General features: G+C 56.4%; 1 protein-coding gene across 3 annotated transcripts in view; it reads left to right on the top strand.

Annotated features, from left to right (window-relative positions):
- The window catches only part of PPARGC1B (PPARG coactivator 1 beta), a 57484-nt gene extending 32137 nt beyond the window's left edge, over nt 1-25347 (top strand). Inside the window, exons 2-13 of one of the 3 annotated variants that reach the window (XR_008748308.1) lie at nt 3538-3711; nt 6190-6402; nt 8296-8412; nt 9208-10354; nt 10976-11012; nt 11426-11490; nt 11931-12702; nt 13193-13268; nt 14081-14202; nt 14583-14737; nt 16472-24397; nt 24509-25347. Coding sequence is in view for 2 of the 3 variants with exons in the window: in XM_055811478.1 (XP_055667453.1) it covers nt 3602-3711; nt 4292-4403; nt 6190-6402; nt 8296-8412; nt 9208-10354; nt 10976-11012; nt 11426-11490; nt 11931-12702; nt 13193-13268; nt 14081-14202; nt 14583-14737; nt 16472-16575 (3030 nt within the window). In the remaining variant the exon portion in view is untranslated. Of the gene's footprint in view, nt 1-3537; nt 3712-4291; nt 4404-6189; nt 6403-8295; nt 8413-9207; nt 10355-10975; nt 11013-11425; nt 11491-11930; nt 12703-13192; nt 13269-14080; nt 14203-14582; nt 14738-16471 lie in introns of those variants that run through there. The other 2 variants (XM_055811478.1, XM_055811477.1) reach the window with 2 other exon arrangements.
- The last annotated feature ends 568 nt before the right edge of the window (nt 25348-25915 follow it).

Genomic DNA, 25915 nt, shown 5'->3' with positions numbered 1-25915 from the left:
CTGGCAGAGCCAGCCAGCCTCCGCAGGGGCACGAAATGAGCACAAACCCTCGGTGCGAGGGTCCCTGCCAACCTCCTGGGGCAACCCCTGCTCCCACGACTGAAGTTAATAAACCCCTCGCAGCGGGGAAGGGCTGTCCGAGCTCAGCAGTTAATGAACAAAAACGTTAATTCTCTGTCTTCCCAGCCCAGCAAAGCCTCTGCAGAGGCGAAGCTCCTTGCAACATGCAAGCCAGTATCAGCTGCCTCTTTGTCCTGTAATTGCGATTGCGTTTCTGCTGGGGCTGAGGTCAGAGTTGGTTCATGCTTTAAAGAAAGCCGAGGAGAACGTCTCAGAACAGAGGCTGTTCCCTCAAACGCCCTCCACCTTTTAGCTTTGGCTTTCAGGTGCAGCTGCCCACACGGTGTTGCTGTGGGGTGCTCCTGCTGCTGGAGGGGATGCCCAGGCTTGGGACTCTGCTCCCCAAAAGGATGTAGGTGTGTGGCATGAGGGTGCCCGCATAGCTGCCTGGGCATCTGTCTCTTCCTTGGAGCAGGGATTCATCAGACACGTCGCAGTGAGCTGCCGGCAGCTTTCTGGTCGCAGCCACACTGCAGCGCGCACGGGCCAGGTGTCTGGGCTGGAGGATGCCTCCGAATTTTTGAGCATGTCTCCATGGGTGTTTGCTGGCTGCACACCAAGAACCCATGGCTGATCTTCCTACAAACTCCCGAGTAAAATTAGAACAAAAGTTCACTCCTCTCCCAAGGCAGCAGGAAATGCAAAGGGTGGGAAAAGGGAAAGTCAGAGCAGATGAGGTCCAGTGCCCGCAGGCAGCCTCCCCATCACTGCTGCCACCCCCTACTCGGGTGGGGGGCTGGGTCCCCGCCACCCCTGCGGCCAGCCCAGAGGGGCTGTGCTCTCAGCACTCAGTGCGGGGGTAGCAGTGCTCAGAGTGATGAATTCCCTCTAGAGACTCAAGCCCTTGGTGGCTGGGCCAGTTAAATGACACTTCTAGCCGAGGGGGCTGGCTGGAGCCGTGGCTTTGCACTGGGATGTCCTGCTGGGTGCCCGTGGGGGCGGCTGCACTTAGCAAAGGCTCTCCCCACTTTTTGCAAGGAGGAGAGGGAATGAGAGAGCTGAGTTCCTGGGCACTCCTGACCTGTGCTAGCTGGGAACCTGGGAGCATCCACTGCCAACCAGTGCCTCGGGATGGCTGCACACAGCGTGACAGTGCCAGGGCACTGCTGCCTCCAGGGTGCCCAGAGAGGGCAGCTCAGCAGCGTTAGATTGCAGGAGTTTATTTTTACCCAGCCCTGTTGCCAGTGGGGACATGTCACATCTGTGGAGTTGATCAAAAGACATCCCAAGCACTGGTGTCAGCTGCTCCTTGTGATCTCAGCACCAGGATCTTTTCCCTTGTGGCATATCAAAAGGAGCAGGAGAATTTGACTGCTTTGCTATTTTTAATTGAACGCACACACGCACACACAGACACATATATATATGTATGTACGGCTTTTCTAAAAATAAAAGCCTTTGCCTGTGTTCCCATGGGAAGATTTGGGGAGAAGGGGGAGCCAAAGTTGTTGCAAGACTTTTTCTAGAGCAGGCGCAAGAGCAGTGGCAGGAAAGCAGGGACAAGCCAGAGCAGGTAAGGGACACATCTGAAAGGCCTAGGGACGTCTGATCCCAGAGCAGTGCAGGATGCCCCAAGCAAAGGGGGCGGGAGAGCTAGGGAAAAGGTAACATCTGTGTCTCCCAGAGCTGGCAGTGATGAGGGCAGGGACCCTTGACCTGCTACATGTGCTCTGACAACCCAGAGAGCAAAGGTTTTTGCAGGGCAGGTTTGAAGAGCCCCAGCCCTGGGGGCCCCACGAGGAGTACCCGGATCCCAGAGCCGCTCAGGGGTTTGCTTAGATTTTTTCTGTACCCGATATACTTGGTGGCACCACACTCGTGGATGTCTTCCTGATACGCCTCCCTCCAGCAGCAGGATGGAGGGAGGACGCTGGGGAGAGCGTCACCCTGGGGCTGGGGCAGCGTCAGCAGCTCCCTGCAGCCCCCAGCCCCGCTGTGGCCATGGGCATGGCTGGGCTGGCAGTCTGTGGCTCTGGCTCACTGTTGGGCTTCGAAGCTGCTCTCCCCTCCCCTTGCTGCATCCTTGAAACTGCTTACCCTTTCCTCCACAACCCCTGGGATGAGACAGGGTGGAAAGCAGGTGAGAAATATGAAATGGGAGTGGGTTTGTGCACAGGAGTGTCCTTTGGTGTGGCACAGGGTGTCCTAGACCTGGTGGGGAGCATGACACGCAGGCTCCTCAGCAACCAATAATCCCAGATTATCCCAATTACCAAAAAAGAGAAGAGAAAGAGAGAAACGCTTTTTTCCATTCCTGCAGCTCAGTTTGAAATCCCTTTTCCTTCCCGTTGATTGTTGAAGGAGATCCTCCCAGGGCACTTCAGGAGGGGAGGCCCCCGCATTCTCCTGCCCCTGCAGCCACTCTCACATGCTCAGATGTTTGCCTGCTCCAAAATCCATTTGCTCTGTAAATAAACTTGCTTCCCTCATTGCCAGAAAACTCCCCCCGGGCAGCCAATACCAGGAGGAGTCACACCAGACCTTTCCCCTCTGCATTTGAACCTGGACATCGCAGGGCAAAGCCGAGCCTGCCCGCTGGGGTGGGTGCAGGCAGCGAGTGGCAGCGCAGGCAGGGCTGTGCCGCAGGTCCCAGAACCTTTCTGTGGTTAAATGAAGATTTCTAGCTTGGTTCCTAGAGCTCGCGTCGATCCGTGTGTGCCCGGACATAGATTCGTTTCCATGCTGTTTTTCTCATCCTGCACATGCAATGCAGGGACCAGGGTCCACATTGCTTCGGCAGTGCTTTGGAACATGCAGGACGTGCGGCTTCCCCAGAGGGACTGTCCCTGTGTGGTTCAGTGCCATGTGGCAGGGACAGGGATGGGGTACTGAGCAGCCACGGGTACCGAGCAGCCATGCTGACCGGAGCCTGGCTCCATGCGTTGCTGTCTCATGTGTGCCCAAGTCTCTTGCCTTGCTCTGTTATTGCTGATCTCCAGGGCAGGTGGATAAAACTGGATGGCATCCTTGGGGCACCAAAGGCAGGAATGGCTTCAGTTTCCCCTAAGAGCACCAGCAGCTGCTTTGCCACAGTCCAGGTGACTGTGCTGTGCCCTGACCTTCTGTTCACCAGAGATGAGGCTCTTCCAGTGCAAATGCTGCTGTTCTGACACCTGCCACAGCATGGGATGTGAGAGGGCTGGTTTGGTGGCAGTTGTGGGGCAGCTGTCAATAACCAGCAGTGCCCGTGCCAGGCTGTGCAAACCCATTCCCGAGATGCCCAGTGCATCTCCACACTCTGCACTGCTGCATTATTGCTCCTGGAGCCCCTTGCCAAAGCTTATTTGAAAGAGGATCTGAAATGGGCTCGAGCAGAGGTGGCTCAATGTGGGGAGACGGGCTCTTTCCACAGGTGGTTGCTGCTGCCTGCCCCTCTGGCGTGGTGGATGGCTCACCCGCTTGCTCTTCTCTCCCCAGTACGAGGTGTCTGGCGAGGAGCACCTCTACTCTGACTTCCCTGAGATTGATTTGTCTCAGCTGGATGCCAGCGACTTCGACTCAGCCGGCTGCTTCAGCGAGCTGCAGTGGTGCGGGGAGCACTCGGAGACTGACTCCAGCCAGTACAGCACCGATGACTCCGAGCTCTTCCAGGTACCCCCATCCCCCTAGCACAGGGGGCCTGGGGCTGGAGGTAGGGGGAGGGGGAAAAAGAGAGAGGAACAAGGGGGCACACACAACTATTAATAGCTCCTCCCCAGCTGATTAGTGCTCCATTAATTTGCACACCGGTTTTAAATGGGGCAAGTGGAGTAAGGCTAATCAGGTGGTAGAAAAAGGCTGCTGGCTCAGCTTTGCTGTGATGCCTTAGTAAAAAGGAATTACAGCTGGTGTGCAGCACATCCTATTCAGTTCCTGGGATGGTGGGATGTGCCAGGGTGGCAATGTGAAGGTTTCAGGTCAGTCATGCGGGGTGGGAATGTTTGCTTCCCAGCAGGTGAAAGCAGCCCCCCTCTCCTGTCTTGCTAGCTTTGGCATCATCCCTGTGTTTGGGGCTGGGGTCCCCCGGCAGAGGGTGGCTGATTTCTCTCCTCACCTTTGTGCTGGAATGGAGCCATTGCTGTACCAGCACCTGGGACCACACGGTGCAAAGCAGTGCTGGGGCAGAGGTTGTTCCCAGGTACAGGCAGGGCTGGTCCTTGTCCCTTGGCACTGTTTTTGCCTTTCCTTGCAGAAAAGCCGAGCATCTCATGGAGCTGTGGTACCAGGGCAGGGCTGTGAGCACAGTGCAGGCAGGTTGGAGGCAGGGAGCTGTGGAGACTGCCTGGGGACTCAGCACAGAGCAGGTTGGGTAGCCCTCTCACCTTTCCCAAAGCTCACGCTATGCCCTGGATGTGTCCTGTCCTCAGGGGCTGGGGTCTTGGTGCCCTCCTGAGCAGCACCTTGGCGCTTACCCCCTTGGACAAGGAGACTGTGGTCCACTGTTCTCTGCTAGTCACCAGCTCCAGGTTACATTTTAGGAGGGAGAAGGATTTGTATTTAAACAAGGGCAAAAAAAATAAAAAAGCCCCAATATTTATAACCTGGCCATGATAACAACCCTCTGGGTTTTATGCTGTGCTGATGCTGTGCTTGAAAATGGTCCAGTCCAGCTGAGGGACCTTCATCACGAGATGCATATTTTCCGCTGAACTTCCTGGGGAAAAGATAAACAGAAAAGAAATGCAAAAGACGGGCCCATTAGGAGCAGTGGAGTATGATGAAATGTATCCCACTGAACTTGTATGCACAGCGGTCTCGTGCCAGTAACAGGAGGAAAAGAAATGGAGCCAAAAATGGAGCATCCTGCTGCCTTTCCCTGGAGCCTGCTCTAGTAACTGCGAGCAAGGTTAGGGCATGGAACAAAAGATATTGAATTTTCAAACAAGATGAGAGAAACACGGGAGGCTGTGTGCAGTCAACAGTCCTCCTTGAGAGCCTGAATTTACCCCTGTGCCAATTTTTTAACTGGTGGTAGCCTGCTTCTTGTTGTATATGGTTTATGTTCAGAATATGATGGAGGAGGACTAAAAAGAAGGAACTCCTGGCTCACTTCAGCCATTCCTCAGCTTCTGCATCCTCTTCTGTGCTTTTGCACTGTATTTCCAGACTGGAGGGGGACTAGTGGGAGGCTGTGGGCTACTGGGAGGGCTGGAAGTGCATCAGCTGAGGTGAAGCCCAGATGGAAAGACAGACCCAAGGGGGCAGGGTAGGTGGTAGGCAGGGAAGAGGCAGGAGCAGCCCGTGGCCCTGTCTGGCCTTGCACAGCCCCAGCCACTCACCGTCTCCCTTCAGCATCCCCAGATCATGCTGTCTGCCAAAAAAAAATGGATCAGGGAGCTGTAACGCAAGGCCCATTTTGTTCTGCCGATAGGGTCCCTCGCAGAGCGCTGGGTGCAGCCACCTTTAACTGTGAGGACTGAGAGCCCCTGTCAAGCTGGGGGTGCCTGTGTTTGGGGGACTTCAGCAAAAACAAACCCCATACTGCTTGTTGCAAGCTGTGTCATCTGGCCAGCAGCGCAGCCTGGGCTGAGCTTCCCCTGGTGCTCTCCCAGGGGTCCGTGCCCTCTTGTCCACTGGGCAGCTCTGGGCTGAGCTTGTGGCTGTGCCCCCGCTGGCCTCCCAAGCCTGGTGGAGGGCAGGGGGGGGCTCCCCCTCCCCGGGCTCCTGTCCTGGCTGGCTGCTGCTCCAAGCCCTGCTCAGCAGTGCTGTGGTAGCCAGCGCTGGGGGGACTTACAGCCCGGAGTCAGGAGGATTTGGATAAGGAGCCTTTTAATCACAGATCCTTTATCTGCTGCAGTTTGCCTCATGATTGGCTGAAGGTGACTACTGGGAGAGAAGATGCTCTGATTCATTGTTTTCCCACTGGGGGAGCAGGGGGACAGACTGATGCTGCTTTTCCAGTTGGGTCTCTCTTCTCCTGATCCCATCCTAGTGCTGTGCTGGGGAGAAGCTCTCCCAGGTCCCCTGCAGGGTCACGGGGAAGTGTGGGTGCTGGTGTGGCACCGCCGGCTCCTCTTCCCCCCTGCCCAGCATCCCCTGGTCCCTCTGCCCAGCCTAACTCCCCCTCTCTTCTTTGCATATTCCTTTCAGATAATAGACAGCGAGAATGAAGCGCTGCTGGCAGCCCTCACGGAGACATTGGATGATATACAGGGAGATGACATGGGCCTGGCTGCCTTCCGAACTATGGAAGAGGGGGACACGCTCAACCATGTCTGCACCTCGCCTGCCCCCTCCCCCAAACCCACCGCCCCGGTCACGGGGGGGCCGCCCCCGGCCCCCGAGTTTGATGAGCTGTCTCTAGTAAGAACCCACTTCCTACTGTTTAAGGTGGATTTGGATGAGCCCCTGATAAGCCGGCTGCATGGGTATGATAGGAAGCAAAGGTCTGAATTTTTTCATTCTAGGCTTAAAACTCTCTTTAACCGTCAATACCAAAGCATATACTTGTATTGTATACGTATACATGTTCTGCATCATTGCTGTCACCTCCATCACCATCCTCACGGGAACAAGTTGTGTGTATACAAATATATATATGAAGTGGGTGGGGGTGGGTGTCAAAGGGGTGGGGGCTGCTTTGGCAAGACCCACAACTGCTTTTAATCGGATGTGTGGATGTGGGGCAGCCAGGGGTCTCCCTAGTGCATCCCAGCCCCGTGCCCATGGGCAACGGTGGCTGCTCCCGCCTGGCTCTGCCTCGGTGCCAAGCTCCCCACTGCTCTCGCAAGAGGGACAGAGGGGGCTTGGTTGGAGTGTCAGACAGCCCATGCCCTTGGCTTTCAGCGGGAGGGTTTGACCCTCCCATGCCTTCCACCACACCCCCTCAGGGGCTGCGTGGCCTCCAGTCCCTGCAGGCTGGGTGGCTGGAGCATCCCTCTTGGTTCCCTCCGATATCGGGGCTTCAGCCCCCCTCCCGCTGCTGGCCAGGACTAACTGGCAGCATTTGCTGCAAACCACTGCCGTCCCCGGGAGGTCCCCTGGGACAAGGTACCCAGCCCGCTCCATCCTGGGGCTCACGGTCCCTGCCAGGGACCCCCAGCCTGGCCCTGGGGTCTCCCCAAAAGCTGGGGCTGTGGCGGGGAGGAGTGACATCCAGTGGTGAGAGCGTGCATTTCCACTGCCCACACCCTGCGCAGGGGGGTATATATCACACACAATATGTATGTGTATATATAGGATGTATACGTTGCAGGGGTGGGGGGGAAAAGGAGCTGGTTGCTTCCACCAACAGGAGCTGCACGCCTAAAGCTGTGGGTGCCCCGGTTGACGTTTCCCAGCAGACCCTGACCTGGGCACCCCCGATTTCTATCACCCCTTAAAACCCCTATGCCTGCCGTGAGGCTCCGTGCCCACCGGCCAGGGTGGGAGCACCCCCAGTCTGTCTCCTCTGTGCAGTCCCCCAGCGCCTACGCAGTCGTCTTGCTGTTGAGCTGTTGTCGCTTTGGTTGTTAGTACAACATGGGTAGAATATGAAATAATGTTGTTGCTGGGTGTGGGGTTTGGTTTTTGCCCTCCCCCTAACCAAAAATGGTTTTGAGTAGAAGAAAAATGTTATGCTGGCCTTGCCGTTGGAAGTGGTGGCACTGTGGGTACCCCAGGGAAAACCTCACCCCCACCACTTGTGGGCTTGGCCGAGTGTGTTGGGGAAGATCCTCAACAGGGCCCACAGGGGTTTGCATCTGCTGCAAAAAGCCTTGAAAGCTCACTAATGTGTCGAGGCCCTCTTTGGATGTTTTGGCTAAATACGTCTTGCACAGCAACCCCAGTGAGTTGTCCAAACCCATCACTCGTGCCGATTTCAAGTCTCTGTCACCTAAGGGAAGAGCCGATGGAGTGAGAGGTTTGGATGCCACAACAGCTCCTGTGTGTCTGACAGGAGTGGGGGTGCCCCTAGGAAGTAAATTCCCTCCGGTTGTCCCCACTGTTCTGACCTTCTTGGGGGTCCCTGGGAATATGGTGTGGAGACAGCCCTAACCCCTGCGGGGCTGTGTGCGGCCGGGCGCCTCCCCCCACAGTCTCTGGGAGGTGGGAAACACCTCCCTGCCTTTTTATTTTTCCTCCCCCATTTTTGGGTCGGGAGGTCAGCGATGATGTGCTCGGTGCAGATGTGACCTGAGGGGCTGCGGCCCCACTGGTGCTTTCCCTTGCCCTCACTGCGATGCCGACTCCTTTTCTTGCTGCTTCTCTTTGCAGCTGAAGAAGTTGCTCCTGTCTCCGTCACACGTGCCTCTGAGCTGCGAGGCTCAGCGGGATGGGAGTGCCCGGCGCCCGGGGACCCCCAAGTCCCGACTCGCACGGCCCTGCACAAAGGTACTTCCTTGGCGGGCAGAGCTCGAGCCCACCCAGCACCCAGCCCCCGGGAGCCGTCCCAACAGCTGTCACCAAAGGGAGCATCTTGGAGCGTGGGCAGCCTCAGAGCCGGGCTGGGGGCAGGTGGGGACCATCACCCCTGGCAGAGCAGCACATGGTGTTCCCGTCCCTGGCTGTGCTAGGGCTGCAGTCCGGGCTCAGCAAAACCTTCGGACTTCATGCTGGGCTGAGAAATGTCTCGATGTCATTTGGAGCCAGTGGAGTCAGGTGTCTCCCAGCTTCCATGAGTGCTGGTTTGTGAAAGCTCCACGTGTTCCCTGGCCGCCCCCGCCCCGCTGACTCGCAGCCCAAGTGGGAGCCATCGGCTCCCTGCATGCCATGCTGCAGAGCCGACCCCAACACTTAAGCTAATCTCCTGAAACCCAGCAGAAGTTGCCATCAAAGATTTTTCTACTTTGCTAATAGTAATTGTGCGGTGCATTAGGTCCGGCAGGTTAGATTGCCTGGGAAGAGCAGCAAGTCTCTCCTGGGGAGAAGGAACATCATTGCATGGCGGCTGCTGGAGCAGCAATGCTCGGGGTGGTTGGGCTGCCAGCCCCACATGCCCAGTGGAAACCCCCTGGGGTGTGGGGCTGACCCCCAGTCAGGTCAGGATGCTGGTGGGCTGGAACTAAGGGGTTCAGGGATATGGGGTGACTCTGTCAGCCCAGGAGGCTTCTCCCCCCGTGCCTGCTACTTATGTCAAGTCGTGGATGTGGGGCTTGGGGCTGACTTTCTCCTCTCTCTTCTCCGAAGGTGGAGGGTCCCCGGGACAGGAGGGCGAGTGTCCCACAGGCACAGAGCCGCAGCTGCACTGAGCTGCACCGGCACCTCACCTCCACCCCACCTTGCCCCCAGACCAAAGCCTCCCAGACATCTGAGGAGTGCCCCAGCAGCAGCCACCACCCATCCCCAGGTGACTGCACCCATCATGAGGATGACAGTGACTCCAGCGAGGACTCACTGAGCTCTGCCGACTTGGTGACCCCCCCTTCCTCAGCGGAGGATGGCTCCGGCAGACAGTTCTCCTGTGAGGGGGAGATGCACTCGGTGGTGGAGCTCATCCGCTACATGCACACCTACTGTCTGCCGCCACGGAAGCTGCCTGCCCGCGATGCCGCTGACACCAAGCCCCAGCCCTGCAGCAGCCCCTTCAAGAGAGTCAAACCGGACTGCCCCGCACAGCCAGCCCCCCCTGGCAGCGCCCAGAGCCGGCCGGGCTGCACCTGGCAGGTGGCTGGGGGCTGCAAGAAGCCTGGAGCATCCTTCTCCATCCTTAAGGAGCTGCTGGCACGGGACCTGCTGTGTGACGTGAGCAAGCCATACCGCCTGGGCAAGCCTGTGTACGCTGCCCTGGCCCGGCCGCCCGGCTACTGCTCCCCTGTGCCACTGGCCCGGGATGGGGAGGATGCCAGCAGGACCTGCACATCCAGAGCCAAAATGGCACCAGAGAAGAGTGAGCTGCAGCAGAGTCCCGGGGCTGAGGCAGAGGCACCGCAGGAGCCAGGTGGCTTCGAGGACGATGCTAGCAAGCATGTGGGTGCACTGGGCACAGCTGCGGGGAAGGTGGCCCGCAAACAGGAGAGCACCGTTTATGCCGTTCGCCGGTCCAAGAGACTCAACCCCGAGCTTGGGCACTGGCTCTCCTTCCTTGATGAGCCACCCCCAGAGCCCTCTGTCCCCCGGGAGGCAGGGGACAGCCCCCAGGATGCCCTGGCCTGCAGAGAGCCCACACCATGCCCAGCACCAGAAGGCTTTTCTGCTGAGGAGCCCGCGGCCGAGGTGGAGGTGGGGGGTGCAGCACCACTGGCAGAGCCTCAGCCCCTCTCCCTGGGCTCCCCAGGGGATGGTGAGGTGGGCGACGGGGCTGAGAGCCGGCGCTGTGCCCTCCTGGAGCAAGCAGGTGAGGAGGGCTGGGGACTGTCACTCCATTCACCCCTCGCCGGTGTGCCCACGCTGCCTGTGCCGCTGCCTGTGCCGTCCCTGCCATGGGCGAGCGCTGCTGGCCGGGCGCCTGGCACTCAGCTGGCAGTGAAGCTGTGAGCAGCCCAAGCACAGCCAAGCCCTGACCCATGTGCTGGCTGGCTGAGGGGTCCCATGCATGGGGAGTTGGGGGCCTGTTCTGGTTTTGGGGTGTGGTTTCAATCCACGGGGGCCTTCTGCCTCAGTTTCCCTATCTTTACAACAAGATGAAGGAGCTGGTGTAGCACTAGCCCAGCAGGGACTGGGCTGCCCCATCCCTCCAGCTCCCTCTTCCCTGAGGGCTCACCCTTGCACGCCGGGGTTCAGCTGGTGCCCCGAAGTCGCAGCTGTCCACAAGCGCTTTGTGAGCACCAACGGCTCAACCACGGCGGGGTTGGCCCTCCTGCAGACGCTGCCACCGCGCAGGCAGGCAAAGCCCACGGTCCCCAGCCCCCTGCCAGGCCAGGGCAGGCAGAGGGGCCCTGGCTCCCACCGCAAACGCCACGGGTGCTGGATGGAGCACAGCTCCGCTGGTAACCCTGCTTCTCTCCCTGCCTTTCAGAAACACCCAGGTGTCTCACGCTGTCCTTGGCACAAACGTAAGTGCGCGCGGGGCTAAATGAACCACGCTGGGGCTGGAAAGCCACCTGGGCTTGTCTGGCTGGGCTTGCATCCGCAGTGAGCAAGCCAAGCTGCTTTTGCAGAGCAGACTGAGCCGTGCAGCTGGGTGCAGGGCTGTGGGGAGCCCCAGCCATCACTCGGGTGCAAGGAGCTCAGAGGGCCCCGGGCCGAGGGCAGGGCATTCCTGTGTGCCAGGGGAAACGTGCCGCAGAGCTCTGGCTGGGACAGGGAGGGCACGCTGCTCGCCCTGCTGCCCCTCGCACCCCTCCGTGGGTTACTCCGTCTGGCTCTGACCACGGTGGGAGGGCTCACTTGTAGACAGTATTTTCTCAGCTTCCTTTCAGTTTTTGGGACCTACAAAATTTCTCTCTCCTTATTTTCTGCTCTTCAGTGACCCAGCCTTCGGGAAGAGAAACTTTGAGCCAATGCTGACTGTGGAGCTGTGTGGGACAGCAGGTAGGACAGGATTTTCATTTTTGATTTTGCAAAACTCCTCCCTGCGAGGGGGCAGATTTACCCTAAATTTAGCCTGGAGTCACCAGCTCCAGCCCAGCCCAGCCAAAGGGGCACGTTCATCCCCTGGTCCGGGACCCCTCTTCACACTGCAAATGCAGGAGACTTCCCGTGCACTGTCTCTGCATCCCAGCACTGCAAGCAGCTGCTCAGGGGTCCCCTGCCTGAGCCAGGAGGGAAGGGGGTGTCCTCTGGTCTTCTGGTCCCTGCTGGGATCAGGCATCCTCCTTTTTCCCCAAGTGCTGCTGGGTGGATGAGGCTGTGGGGGCTGAGCAGCCTCCTCCCTTGCAATACCTGGTGCAGCCCAGGCGCTGGGGTGGGACGGGGCAGGATGGCAGGGGCAGAGCTGACTGCTGCCATTTGTTTGGGGGGGGGGGCTTCAGGTCTCACGCCGCCCACCACTCCGCCATATAAGCCCGCTGAGGAGGACCTGTACAAGCCAGACATCCCCCAGGAGGCAGGGAAGGAGGACGGGATGGCCCCCAGCCCTGGAGGTACAGGGGATATGGCAGCCTCCCAGAAAGCCCCCAGGAAGCACCCTGAGAGGACAGAGCTCTTCGCCCACCTGAGCCGAGCCGCCGGGCGCCCTGCGCTCCCCGAGCAGCCGGGCATACTCAAGCGGCCCTTCTCCCGCTCCTTCGGGGACCACGACTACTGCCAGGTGCTGAAGCCCGAGGCCACCCTGCAGAGGAAGGTGCTCAAGTCATGGGAGCCCTTGGGACAGGTGGAGACAGAGCACAAGAGGAGGGTCCCGGCTGCCCACTACCAGGGGCTGGAACTCGGTGGCAAGGAGGCGGGCGGTGAGATGCTGTGGAAGGACAGTGTCAAGCAGCTGAGAGACCAGGAGATCAGAGCCAGCTTAACAAAGCACTTTGGCTTTCTGGACAGTGCTCTTGATGATGAGGACATGGTCTTCTGCAAGACCCCTGAGTACGACACTGTCTTTGAAGACAGCTGCAGCGAGAGCGGCTCCCCCCTGGAGGAGGAGGAGGAGGAGGAAGAGGAGGAGGAGGAGGAGGAGCATGGCGACACCAAGCTGTGCCTGCGGAGAAACCCCCTTTCCAGAACCAGTTTGCATTACTGTTCCCGAAGCAGGTCCAGCTCAGGGTCTTCGTGCTGCAGGTCCCGATCACCTGCAAGCAGACGCACCTTCAGGTACAGGGGGGCTGTGGGGAGGGCACTTGGGACTGTTCTTGCCCCTGTGTTTTTGCCCCGGTGCGTGGCAGCCTCAGCTCTCTCTGCTTTGCTGGCACAAGTAATAAAGATGCTGCCTAATAAAATATAATCTATAGAAATAATTGGTAGTACATCAGCAGCTGCTGCAAATGTCAGCCATGGCCAGAGAAAGCAGCACCGGTGGCAAAGCAGCCAGGGGTTTCTGTGGTGCTGGGAGTGGTGGGACATGGGCAGGGGCTGGAGCTGTGCCTGGGAAGGGGCAAGCACCAGCTGGGAACCCTGTCCAGCATCTATCAGAGAGGACTTCCCAGTGTTTCCAGAACCCCATCTGTCTTCTGCTGCCAGTGCTCTGGAGTGCCCGCCCGCTGCTGCAGATGCTGTGTGCCTCAGCTTCTCTTTGACGCTTGAAGCTTTCCTCACCGGATCCCCCCCACCCCCCAGGGCTGACCTCCTCTCCCTCCCTTCCCAGGTGTGAGAACGGTGAGCAGTGTCAGGGCAGGAGCGGGCAGCGGGGCCAGCTGGAGAAGAGACGGGAAAAGGCCATCGTAAGTGAGCAGGGACCTTGCTCTGGGAGAAAGCAGTCCCCAGCCCTCTGTTCATCTCCTGCTCCAGAAAAGCAGCGGTGGAACCCATTAGCCCTGGCTTCAGCATCCCTTGATGTGAGGCCAGTGCTAAACAAGGACATGGGGGGTGGAGGGGGGAGAGAAAAACTCGACGTGAAGTGGAAGCTGCTGGCAATTGGCAATACACGGAGTCCTTGGCAGGAAATGCCCAGAGCATCCTACACGGGTGCTTCAGTGCAGTTGGCATTGGCAGTTAGCGGGGTGAGCCGGGGAATCCCTGAAGCCGCTCAGCCGATGCAGATGCAGTCCCTGCAGAGGCAGCCTCATGCACCAGGAACCTGTGGGTGGCAGCTGGGGTGGGGTGGGCACGCAGGGAAATAACATGCTCCTCCGTACTGTTGTGCGCGCACACTCACACATGCCCCTGTGGTATTTTTCACCTGCAACGTAATTGAATTTTGCCCCTAGCAATTCTCGGGAATATTTCCCAACATCTTCACCAGGAAAAGCTGAAAAAGCTGCAAGAGTGCAGGAGAAATTTAAAAGAGAAGGGGGTGGTGGCTGCTTCAGCCTGGATATGGCTGTCCCCAGCAGCAGTGGTGTCCTGGGGGTGACACCCGTGAGCTAGCTGGAGCAGAGACAGCCAGACCCTGGGGATGTCAGGCTGTGCCTGCCGTGGCATGGCCCTGGCGCTGCCTTGCTGGGGCTCCTCCATGACCCCACATTTCCAGTGCCCGCCAGCAGCGTGCAGGTGTGGGGTCCCGGAGCCTGAAACCTTTCACTTGCTTTGCCAGGGAGAAGGCCGGGTGGTGTATATCAGAAACCTCTCGAGCAGCATGAGCTCCAGTGAACTAAAGAAACGCTTTGAAGTGTTTGGAGAAATTGTGGAGTGTCAGGTCCTGTCCAGGACTAACAGGTGAGTGGGGAGCAAGCTGTGGTCCAGGGCTTCGGCAGCTGCAGACGGTCCCTCTCCCCAGGCATCACCAGCACTACCAGGTGGTGCAGGGTCACCCCTGCACACAGCTGTGCATGTGCAAGTGATACAGTGGTGCTGGTGGGGTAAAGTGCTCTGTGCCGTGCCAGCCCCCTCAGTCATCCAAGCCCCTACGATCTTGGCTCTTCGGGTGAGGAGATGCGAGTCCAGGGACATGGGGAGGGCCGGGGGGATGGAGAGCCAGAGGGATTCAGGGCCAGTGGGATGAAGGGACAACAGGATGGGGGGCCAGGGGCACAGTGCTGGGCAGAGCCATGTCAGAGGGGCCCATCACATCTTGAATTCTTTCTCTGGTTGCTCAGGGGGGATAAATATGGCTTCATCACCTACCGGTATTCAGAGCATGCCGCCTTATCTCTGAAGAACGGCACGTCGCTAAGGAAGAGGAACGAGCCTTCGTTCCAGCTCAGCTCTGGTGGCCTCGGGCACTTCTTCTGGACCAGATACACTGACTTGGGTAAGAAAGCAGGAGCTGCTTTTTCTGACACATCTCGTTTATCAGCACAGAGCTGTAACAGCACATTGCACTGGTGAACCCTAGTCACGCAAGGATCCTAAGCTCTTTAGAGCTTGCAGGAAAAGCCCACCGGCTCTCCTGTGGCTCATGTAGCTGCTCTTCGCTCAGTCAGATGGCTTAGGAAACTGGGACAAGAGGAGAAAAGCAGCTGGTGTGAGGACCCGGAGTGTGTTGGCTGCAAAACGTAGCATCACATCCCAGGGCTGCTCGCTCTCAGCTGACCACAGCCCATCTTGTCTGCTGCATTTCTGCCCAGGACTGGACACGTTCCAGCAGAGAAGTCCCTTCCCAGTCGTTAGAGACAGCAGTCAGCAGTATCTCATTAGCTCAAGAGGTGATGTGGGTGGTTTGCTGCTCCACAGGATGGATTCACCATGCTGCACATGCACTTTTGAGCCAAAATGAAGGCACTGAAATGTGCTGTGGTCGCATTAACCCTTTCTGTGCTGTATGGGCTTCTGCAAGACCTCCTGCCTCACTTGGCGACCACGTTAGCCAGGGTCTCGCTGGGCCCCATCCCTCCACAGGGACAGGCTGCAGCCTGAGCTGAGGGGCCGGAGCAAAACCCTGTGCTAGTCCTGCAAAAGAACTGTGATCCAGGCTTTGCTAACCCCTTGTTGCTGTGATCTGCAGGTGTTTCACAAACCCTGCACATTTAGTTCTGTACCCTCTGCAGGGGGTGAATTGGTACCAGTGTCCCACTTCATGCACGAGAGACTGAGGGCCTGAAAATAAAGCCCTAAGTCTTGACTTATCTCTAGATGTCCAGTCTGACACAAGTACTGTCTCATCTTTTAGCACCTTAGAATCTCTCATCTGCTCAGAGCAGCAATCCCTCTGACTTTGGTTATGGGTGCAAATGGCCATTCATCTAAATAAATCCCAGGGCCTCTCATTTTGGGCACGAAGAAGATAGAAAACAGATAGCACCCTGCGATGAAGATGTTGGCACATGGCTGAGCAGTGCTGTGAGAAGGGGGGCCAAAGCTGCCCCCCTGCATAGCGGCACCCCCCTCAGTGCTCCTCACCTGCAGATTGCAGCAAGGCCAGCAGTCACCCCCTCGCTGCACAGCCATGCTCGTTCCTAGAATCCCACATGCCCTGGAACAGGATAAGATGGGGAGCCCACAGGCAGGGGTGAAATGCAACCATGCCATTCATGGCTCATTCAAAAATATACATCCAAAAGGGTTAAGCTGCTGTTAAATTAAGCAGCCTTATTTCTGGCATTTGCTGAATTTCCCAGGCTTTGCAGTGGCACTGTTTGTTCAGCTTCTGCCGGAGGGCTGGGGAGCGCGGCAGGCAGGCAGCCCCCTCCCCACGACCCGCACAGCTCCCACGGGGCAGCCCTGTGTCAGCCCTCAGGATTCAGCTGCAGCCGGCAGATTTTTGCACAGCACCTGGAAACGGGTGTCTGCGGTGTGTGAGCTGCTGGGCTGCACACCGCTACAGCCCCTCTGCCCCACAGCTCCTTTCGGTGGGGGGGACAGCACCGTCCCTGCTCCCTTTCCCCATCACCGCCCCGTCCCGGCTCTGCGGTGCCAGGCTGCAGCATGCCGGTAGCGGGGAAGCTGGCAGTGCCCTGCCGTGCCTCAGTTTCGCTCCCTGCCAGGCAGCGAGAGAGCTCCTGCCCCACTCCCTGACCTGGCTGCCTTGTGTCCCTGCCGTTCCCAGATTGCAGCGCGGAGGAGTCCTCCCCAGCTCCAGTGAAAAGCAAGTACGAGACCATGGATTTTGACAGCTTGCTGCAGGAGGCCCAGCTAAGCCTGCATCGGTAACAGCCTTAACCTTGGAGGAATACCTCAATACCTCAGTCAAGGCACTTCCAATATGTTTACGTTTTCAAAGAAATTATTCAGTCTATGGAAAGCAAGAGAGAGCGAGAGAGAGCGAGAGCACGCACGCACGAGAGAGAGACTGCTGTCCCTTCCGATCGATGTTTACATTGAACAAAGCTGCTTCTGTCTGTGAGTCCCCATGGTGTTGATGTCTCACTGCCACACGTTAGTCCCTCTGCTTCTGACTGGTTGTTTTAGGGTGAGCCTAGGAGCCCCCCAGCCCCTCTCCCCCCTCCCAGCCCTCCTCCTCCCCGTGCTCCCACCGCGGAGTTGCAGCTGTGTTCACCATAACATTTTTTTGTCCGTAGTGTGTGATGATGAAATTGTTAATTGTGAATAGAATCAGGATTATAAACTAATTTTTAATAGAAGAAGAGAAAAAAAGTATATACTTAAAAAAATGTATTTATGGCTCAGATGTACTGTAATTCAGATTTATTGTACCGCTTCCTTGATTTTTAACTATGCACTGTAATGAGGCATTTGCCACTCAGCAAATGGGGGGTCAGAGCAGAGTCACGGAGCCGGCATTCGCCTGTTGGCCACGGAGGCACCCGCCTCCCCTGCTGGCAAACTGGGCTGCTCGGCAGTCACTTCGGGGTCACCCACTTTGCTGTCAAAGCCATTCTTCTCGCTGGCGTGGCCCAAGGCCCCCAGCCCAGCTGGGTGGCAGCACCCAGATGCTGAGATTGGTCCTGGCGTGTGATGGAACCAGCAGGCGATGGGGCACGCCAGCCCCCTGCCCTTCTCGCCATGGGGCCAGGCAGCTTTGCAGGTGCAAAGGAGAAGGGTGGTGGAAGGATGCTCTGCCTGGGGGACCGTGGGACCAGTGCTTGCCAGGCAGCACTGCTTCAGCCCTCCGCCACCTTTGGAGCCAGTGAAGAGGGGACAGAGCTGGCCAGGCTTGATCTGGCAGGTCCTGACAGCGCAGCCTGCGGGGTTGGTGCCTCCAGGTCTGTGCGATGTAGCTGGCTTCCCTCTGGCTCCTTGGGCAGCTGGGAGACTGGCTGGGCCAAGCGGCTTGCTCCCCGCTCGCTTCCACCGCCTGCAAAGCAAGCGGGGTGAGAAGGACCCATCTGTGATCCCTGCCTGCCCACCCACCCAAACCCCAGGGAAGCGGGAGGGGGCACAGCAGCTGTGCCGAACGCCTGCCCCAGCCAGCAGCCCGCCTGCACTCTGTCCGGTACCTGATAAGCCATACCCTTCCCCAGCACCCAGTTGGCCCCCAGGATCCGTCCCCCATGCCACCAGTGCCCCATGGCATGCTTGCTCACCCTGCCTCGGGCCAGGGGCCCTTGGGGCTGCCTGGCAGAGCTGGATTTAAGGCATGCTCAAGCAGCACCCCCCTGAAATCTGCTTGCAAACTTGCCCTCCGTTTCCGAGCGAGGTGGGCAGGGGGAGAGCCCACCACCGGCTGGAGCAAAGCCCATCACAAGCCGGCCAAGAGGTACTGTTTTCCTGAGGTAGCGGGAGTCTTCCTGCTCCTCAAGCCATTGCCATCGTCTCCATTTATTTTTTCAGACCCAGAGACCACTAGGGATTCAGCCATCCTATGTAGATAGAATATTATAGCCTTAACTCTGCCAATAGATAGATTAGAGTCTCCTGGGGTCTCCCCTCAACATGACTTAGGGGTTTTATTCTCATTTCCCTGGCGTGGGTACTGTTTTGTCTTGCAGGGAGTATGACCAAAGCCTTCGAAATCACGCAAGATGTGATGCCAAGAGCTGGAGCCCTGCCGAGGTGGCCCTCGGCTCCAGGGCCGTGTACGCGGCTGGTCTCTGGCAGGAGCAGGAATGCCGGCAGCACCGATACCAGCACAGTTACCTGGCTATTTCTCCCTGCTTTCAGGGAAGCTGTGGTTCTGACAACAACCAGCCTGGCAGTGCAAGGGCCACCGCGGGGTTTGACCTGCAGGTCCCCAATCTGCCGCCGGCGACAATCCCTGTCAGGGAACAGTCCTTGTGCCATTTCAGGCTCAGCAGCAAGGTTTGGCATCTCTCCTGCCACAACCTCCCCCCACTTGTCATCCTACCTTAGCAAACACAAGTAGCTCTGACCGAGACTGAGCATCTGCTATTGGCAATTGCCTCATTGTAGCTTTGCCTTTTTCTGTCCTAGTATTTCCTCACAATGATGATGTTTACATGTGATTGCTATAGAGCTTATGTAGAATGTATATAGCGACACATTTAGGGTGGGTAGTACTGTCCTGTGCTGTGCTGATGTTTTCCAGAAAACGATCAATCCAAAAAAACAAACAAACAAAAAAAAAAGCAAAGTAAGTGGAATTCTTCCATCTCCCGCACAGCTCTGGGCACCGAGCCCCCCCGGCCGTGCCCCGCTGGGGATGCATCAAGCGTGGTGGAGGGAAGGGTTAGTGCAGAGCTGGGGGGGACCTCTCCTGGGGGGTCACTCAGTCACTGCCCAAGCATTGGTTTCAGTGTACCCAGCTATAGAATTTCGCATTGTTTTCCTGCAGCTGGGTGCCCCGGGTTGGCCCATAGCCCCTGCCCATGCCCGGCTTCTGGATATTGAGGCCGGTACTCGGGAAGGGGAGGGCTCGTCCTGCACAGAGCTGATCAGTACTGCACCCATAGGGTAGAAAGAGATGCAATAAGTGGTCTTTCTGGTGCCTGAAGCCTATAAGTGGGTTTGGGGTTTGGGTTTTTTCTTTTTTTTTTTGGTTTGGGTTTTTTTTCTTCGTTGTTTGGTTGGGGTTTTTTCCATTAAATTGGGATGGTTTGTTTTCCCTCCTTCCCCAAGAAATTTATCCAGGATTTACACACTATGCGCAGAGGTGTGCGAGGTGCAGATGTGCAGCCGTGGCTGGGGCAGCCCTGTGCCACTGCCCGTCGCTGCAGCAGGGGAGAGCAGGGGTCAGGTGCTGTCACCCCAGGGCTGTGCTGTCACCCCAGGGCTGTGCTGCCTGCCCCAGCGGCTTCCCCCAACTTTTAGGACTGGGTGAGAGTGGCGGGTGTTCAGCTCAAGAAGCACAGGTCTGCTGGGTTTAGAATCCCTCACGCAGGGTTTGTAGTGAAAAATAGGTTTCTATTTGATTATTATTATTTTTTTTAAATATAGTTGTCTTGAGCTGGCAGTGCCCGAGTCCGCAGAGGGCCAGGCAGGAGGGCTCGGGCACAAGGGCAGGTGGGAGCTCACTGCCTGAGCAGCCTGCGACTGCTCCAGATGCTCATGGGGAAACGGGGCAGGAGCAAGGCGCTGCCCGGGCGCTGTGCGGGAGAGGCAGCCCGGGCTGCTGGGGGCACCCAGCCAGGCCACCCAGTCTGTGGCATTGCAGCGGGTGCCCCAGTGTGGGTGCAGCTCAGAGCTGGGCACCCTGAAAAGGGAACCCTTGCACCCCAGCCCCCTTGGCAGCCCCGGGGAGCTGCCCCCCACCACCTGCAAGGGCTGGGGCTGCAGGCGGGCAAGGAGCACTACTTCAAAGAGAAACTGGGAGCAAAAGGGTACGTTACCATAGGCAGTAAGTAAGGAGGAGATCTATTTTTTTAAGAATATATAGTTTCCTGCAGGTGCTGTGGGGAAATGCTGAATGTGAAGAGTTTTCGTGATAAAATGCCCCTTTGCTTTTTTTGCACAGATTTGCCCCAGAAAAGCTCATTGTTCAGGACGGGGTACTGGGTTTCTGGCTGGAATCCAGTGGGTCCCTGGGGCTCCTTGGGATGGAGCACATGTTTCTGAGTGTCTGGGCTGAATGCAGAGGACAATCCTGGTTTTTAGATTCAACGCTGCCCCAACGAATCCCGATCCCTACTCAGCACAGCTGGCTGGGTTGCACATCTCCTTTAACAAAGCAGCAGCTCAGTCACCATGTTACAGTCCTGAGTGTCTGATTTCAGCAGTGGTCCATGCAAAGGGGTGTTGCAATCGCAGACCAGCACTTTTCTTTTTTTTTTGGTGGGTTTTTTCCTTTCTTTCTTTCTTTTTGGAGGTATGCTGAAACTGAGATACAATGTTGTTCGTAGCTGTGCCCTGACACCCCTTCTGTTCTAAGCCTCGTAGTCCATCCCTGACAATCTCAAGCAATATAGAGCCAAATGCAGCCTTCGGGTTTCATTCCTCTTCACTCGCCCACCCTGGGGTCAGGGGCGGCAGCAGCCCAGGGCCCACGGCCACAGCGCCGAGCTGAGAGCCATGCTGCAGTAAACACTGAGTTGGGGAGGGAGTGTGTGTATGCATGTGAGAAAGAGAGAGAAAGATTAAATTGATGCATTTCTTGAGAAAGGTGTAAGAATTTCACCTAAAAAGGGGCACATCTGCTTTGTTATTTATATAAAAAAAAAAAGCTAAATTCTGTCTTTTTCTCCTTTTTTTTTTTTAAGTAAAAGGACACTGCTCATAATTATTAGGGGCCAATTCTGCCTCCCTTCCTCATACTGAGTAAGTACTACTTAACTGCAATTTTCTACTTGCAGAGTAAGTAAAAGTAGCAGAATTGATCCCTTTGTGATTAAGAATCAAGTTTTTAGTCTGTTGGGTTTTTTTTAATTGGTAGCATTTTTTTATATTTCACTTAATTTTTTCCCCAGTTCCGTTCTGTTGTGTCCTTATTTATGTAACATACTTTAACCTTAAAAGATGGCATGGATTCTTATGCCTTTCCTTTATTATTATTGTTATTATTTTTAAAAAAGAGATTTATTTCTAGTGTGATTTAACTGTCTACCTTCTAAAACGAGAGAACGTTTTCTTGTATTTTTACATTGTCAGATTCTATAGTTTCATAGATAATTTAACCAAATCGCTCAATGTATTATCTATATCTATCTGGTGGGTATAAAAGTTCTATTTTAAATTGTGTAAATACTTCAGAACTGGCTTCTTTTTCCAGACTCCCCTGCTGTGGAGTTACTTGTTTACATCAAAAAGACTGTAGGATCTCTACGCTCATGTACTGTAAATAGTGAAGTGATCTGCCTATAAATAAACGATAACATATACACTATAAAGTGGAAAGGAAAAAAAAAAGGAACAAGTCTGTGCTGCTAATACTTTAGTTTATTAGTGCAAACCTGCCCTGGGAGGAGGCGTTTTGCTTTGCAGAAGGTGCTTTCCTGCATCTGTCTGGCAAGCAGTGGGATGGTGGGGGCACAGCTGGGGTCAGGGGGGTGGCGGAGCCCCCCAGCTTGCTCACACCAACACTGCACCACTGCCAGAGATGCAGCTCCCAGGGGGAAATACCTCTGTATATTGCTATTTTAAGTGTGGCTTCTTCCAGTTTTAACTTGTGCAGGAAAAGCCTGCCACTGCCACAGGACCCATCGCAGAAGAATGAAGGGTTAAAAATGAAGTGGGGCATGCACCTCGCGTTTGCTTGAGTGGGAGTAAGAGAGCAAAGGGCTAGATTGCAAGAAAAAGTGTGGAGAAGACTCCAGATGGTGGTGCAGCAACTGTACGGCTCAGGATGGTACCTGGATAGCGGTACCAGGAGAGCCGTCACCTGGCAGCCACCCTGCTCTCCCAGAGACACAGCCAAGGTGGCCAAACTGCTCTTCGCCAGCATAGGGTGTCCTGGTCATCATGGGAGCCTGGGAAGGGATGGGATGGAAAGCCTAGGCAGTCAGCAGCAGCCCGGGGGCAGCCACCCCACAGCATGCAGGAGCCCAGGGCCCAGGGCTCGCCGGGTCGGAGACGCTGCACTGAATTTATCTGGAGCACGGTGCGGTGGTGCTGCTGGGCAGGAGGACCTCAGCAGCCCGAAAGGAGGAGGTCAGCAAGGTGCTGAGCTGTCCCAGCTATTTTTTTTTCTGCCAATTTGCACCAATTTAGGTAGTTGCCTTAGACCTGCCCGTGCCCAGCGCAGCACAGGGGGTGGGAGCCCAGTGTGGGTCCCCCTGCCCAGCCACAGAGCCAGAACCAGCCTCCCCCCCTGAACCCAGCCCCTGGTCCTTGCAGCTGCTGCACCCTTGAGTGGCGAACTGGCAGGAAGCCTATTTCCCAGCTTCTTTCCAAAAAAACCAGGTTTCAGAGCCACCGATATTTTTTTCTAAGACACATAAGGGCACAGTGACACTGCCAGTGCCAGGACAGATTAAAACATGAAATTTCAAGGGGGAAATTTGGGGATGCAGCTGGGGTAGCCAGTGTCAGGGTGCCCAGGGTGGATGCAAGCAGGTGCAGAGGCACGGGAGCGGGGTCCCTGGCTGGCAGGGCTCCAGGATGGAGTGGAAGCAGATGAAGGAAGGGGTCTGCAGGGAGGGCAGACCCACAGCTAAGGCTTGTCCTCCCAGCCTGACCTGTGCTGCCCAGACCTGCCTTCCAAGGCAGCTTTCTGGAAAATAAAAGGCTGATAGTGTTTATTGAGGGCTATCCTGCAAGCAGACCTAGAGACTGAAGGGAACTGTTGGTGAATCGCCACATCAGCTCAGCACCTCCGTCCCAGCAATTAGTCCCAGAAATTACTTCCAGCCATTTGGAAAAAAAACCCAATAATGTGACAGTTTTCATTTTGGTATAACGTTATGGTACAATGGCTTTTTTTCGCACAGATGGGCACTGCTTCGATAGTAGCTTCTGTGGCTGCTCTCCAGCTGCAGGAGGGAAGGGAGGCGGTGATACCTCCTGGGACAGGCATACCGTGCCTTGTGGGAGGGGAAAATAAGTCAGTAACAGGCTTTTGTGAACAGGGACAGCTTCCGTTGCTTACCATGGCTGGCTGCCACCTGGCAGGCAGTGTGGGCAGCAGGTAGCGTGGGCAGCACATGCAATGCAGGCAGCAGGCACAGCAGGGGCTGCAGGGCCAGCGTGTGCGGTGTGGTGGTGCCCACATCTGCCCAGCTGAGATCACAACTGCCCCCAGCTCCACCGGCTTGGTGGGACCTCCCCCTGCCCCACGGGCAAGGGCCCACAGAAAGGCTGGTGGGCAGGCAGAGGCACAGCAAGGCAGGCTCATGAAACGCCTGTTGCTTGGGTTTTATTTCACTGCCTGGTGAGCTGTCCTGGGCTGCCCTTTGGAGTTTCTGTTCCCACCTGTGCCCTGGGCAATGGCATCGGACAGCAAATCCTGCTCGGGGCTCTGCTAGGCACAGGACCTCCCTGCTCCCTGACATGGACCTCAGCTTCTGGGCCACACAAGGTCTGCACAGAGGACCCTGGAGGACATACTTCAAGTAATGTACGCATTTGCCCACTAAGCATTTGTCAGCCCGGGTCCATGCAGGTGTCTTTTCAGGGAGGAATAGGGACAGGCTTGGTTTCTTTGCTCCCTGCCATCTCAGGGACCTCTCTGCCTGCTGGTCCCACTGTACTGGCCTCCTGCCTGCAGCAGCTGCCCACAAGGGACTCCTGCCAAGCCCTGCATCTCTCCCCCTAAGGCACCTGCAACCCCCACCTCCTGTGTTTGCTGCCTGTCTTTAAATGCCGGTGGAGAGCTTTCTCCAGGTGCTGCTGGGTTTGTGTCCTGCATTCTCTGTTCTCTCTTTCTCTCCCCCTCAGTCCTTGGCTGGATATGTTCTAATTTTTCATACGCCATCTCTGTCTCCAAATACCTTTTCAAACTCAGGCTTGGACCCCTTGTGTTTCTCAGCAGCCTCCTGCAGATAAGAAGGCACCATCCTCTCCCCACCAGCTTTTTGAGCACTAATGCTGCTCTCCCAAAACCTGATGACCTGCTGACTCTGAGGGAGCGTTTCCAGCTCCTTATGTCCGCAGGCTCTTGCTGCCTGCAGTGCACAGTGGGCCCCACTCCGTGGTGGCTGAGCGGACCCTTTGATGACCAGGGCAACATCCTCCCCGGCAGCAGGTGCGATGGGTGAGATGCTGGTGCAGGGGTCTCAGAAGGCCACCAGCTCCACGCAGCAGTGCTGGGGCTGCTGCCTCTCTCCTTCTCTAAGTCTCTCTTCTTCCCTTTCAGCTTGACATGCACAAAGCCCCCTCTTTGCTCCTGCAATCCTGCTTTGATCACCACGAGCAAGCAGGAGGAGGCTAAGCACCAAAGGAATACCAAACGGCTGGAGAGACCAGGCAGCTCAGGTTTGCCAGGAGCTACCCTCTGCCTGCCTGCCTGCCAGTCAACAGCCTGAGGAGCAGAGGGAAAACACGTCCTCGTTGCCTTAATAATAGCAATAACTGTAGAGGAAGACTCTCCACACTGCGGTAGTGCACACAAGCATGCGATGCCCCAGGCTCTCAGTAAGCCCTGAAGCACAAAGGCTGACTGCCCACACAGAACCTGCTGGAGAAGGGCACTGAGAGTGCAAAGCTTGGCACAAGCTGTCTGTCATCTGTATCTGCTCGCACTGGTTTTGGAGCACGCAGAATCTTCATCGCAGTGGATCTGCAAAAAAGCAGTGTCTGACCGGAGAGAGGCAGGGAAAGGATCTGGCTCACCACTGCTAAAAGGGAAAACTCTTGGGTGAAAGCCCTGGCTTTCATCACCATCACCTTCTCCATTCATCACTGCCAGCTACTGAAAGTCAGCCCCAGGCAGGACCTCGGCAGTCCAAGGAGGAAAGGCAACTCCTGCAATCCCCCCAGGATGTGGGGCTCACCCTGGCGTGCTCACGCAGTGGAGGGAGGGACACAGCTCTGAGCATCCTCACTTCTGAGGTTCAGCTCACCTTCAAGTTTACTTCCACGAAACACAAGTCCAGGTCTGCTCTGCTGGGTTTTTCCAATTGGCCAAAGCCAACCAGCACTGAAATAATGTTGTATTTAAAAATTACATAGAAAAATAAATGTATCTGGCAACTAGCTATTGCTCTCTCCATGCTGCTTCCAGTATAAGCTCTGTCCCTGCTACTGAATTTACCCCATTCCATGCTGCTGGTGGGGGGGGACCCCAACATCAGTGTAGCTGTGAGACCAAAGGGAAGAGTTAAAAAGCCAAACAGGCTGTGGCTGTGCAACCATTTTGCCACACAAGCTGCCCGCAAGTGGCCCGGGAGATACCAGCAGGTTATTTACAGTGGCCATTACCTGCAGCTTCCAACATCTACTGGCCATTCAAACTCCTGAAGGAAATCAAGGAAATTATTTTTTCTTCAATGAAAGGATTAAGAACTTTAATTAATGAAGGGTAAAGAAAGAAGATTTTAGGCTAGACGATTTGCAGGCAGCACACATAGCAGCAAGGCTGCAGCTGGCCGCAGCAGCACACAGCAGTGGAGCAGCAGCTTGTCTCAGCCTCTGTCTGCAAGCAGGGCACAGTAAGTAACCCAGAGCCATCCACAAAATCCCCGCAGGCACCCACAGGGAGCGAGTCCTTCTGCAGCCCTCGTAAGCTCCAAGCAGATCAGAGGATTTTTCCTACGCAGCACCA

This window comes from Falco peregrinus, chromosome 8 (assembly GCF_023634155.1).
Source record: "Falco peregrinus isolate bFalPer1 chromosome 8, bFalPer1.pri, whole genome shotgun sequence".
NCBI lineage: Eukaryota > Metazoa > Chordata > Aves > Falconiformes > Falconidae > Falco > Falco peregrinus.
The sequence above is the reverse complement of the archived record's forward strand: the minus strand, read 5'-3'. Positions and strand labels throughout refer to the sequence as shown.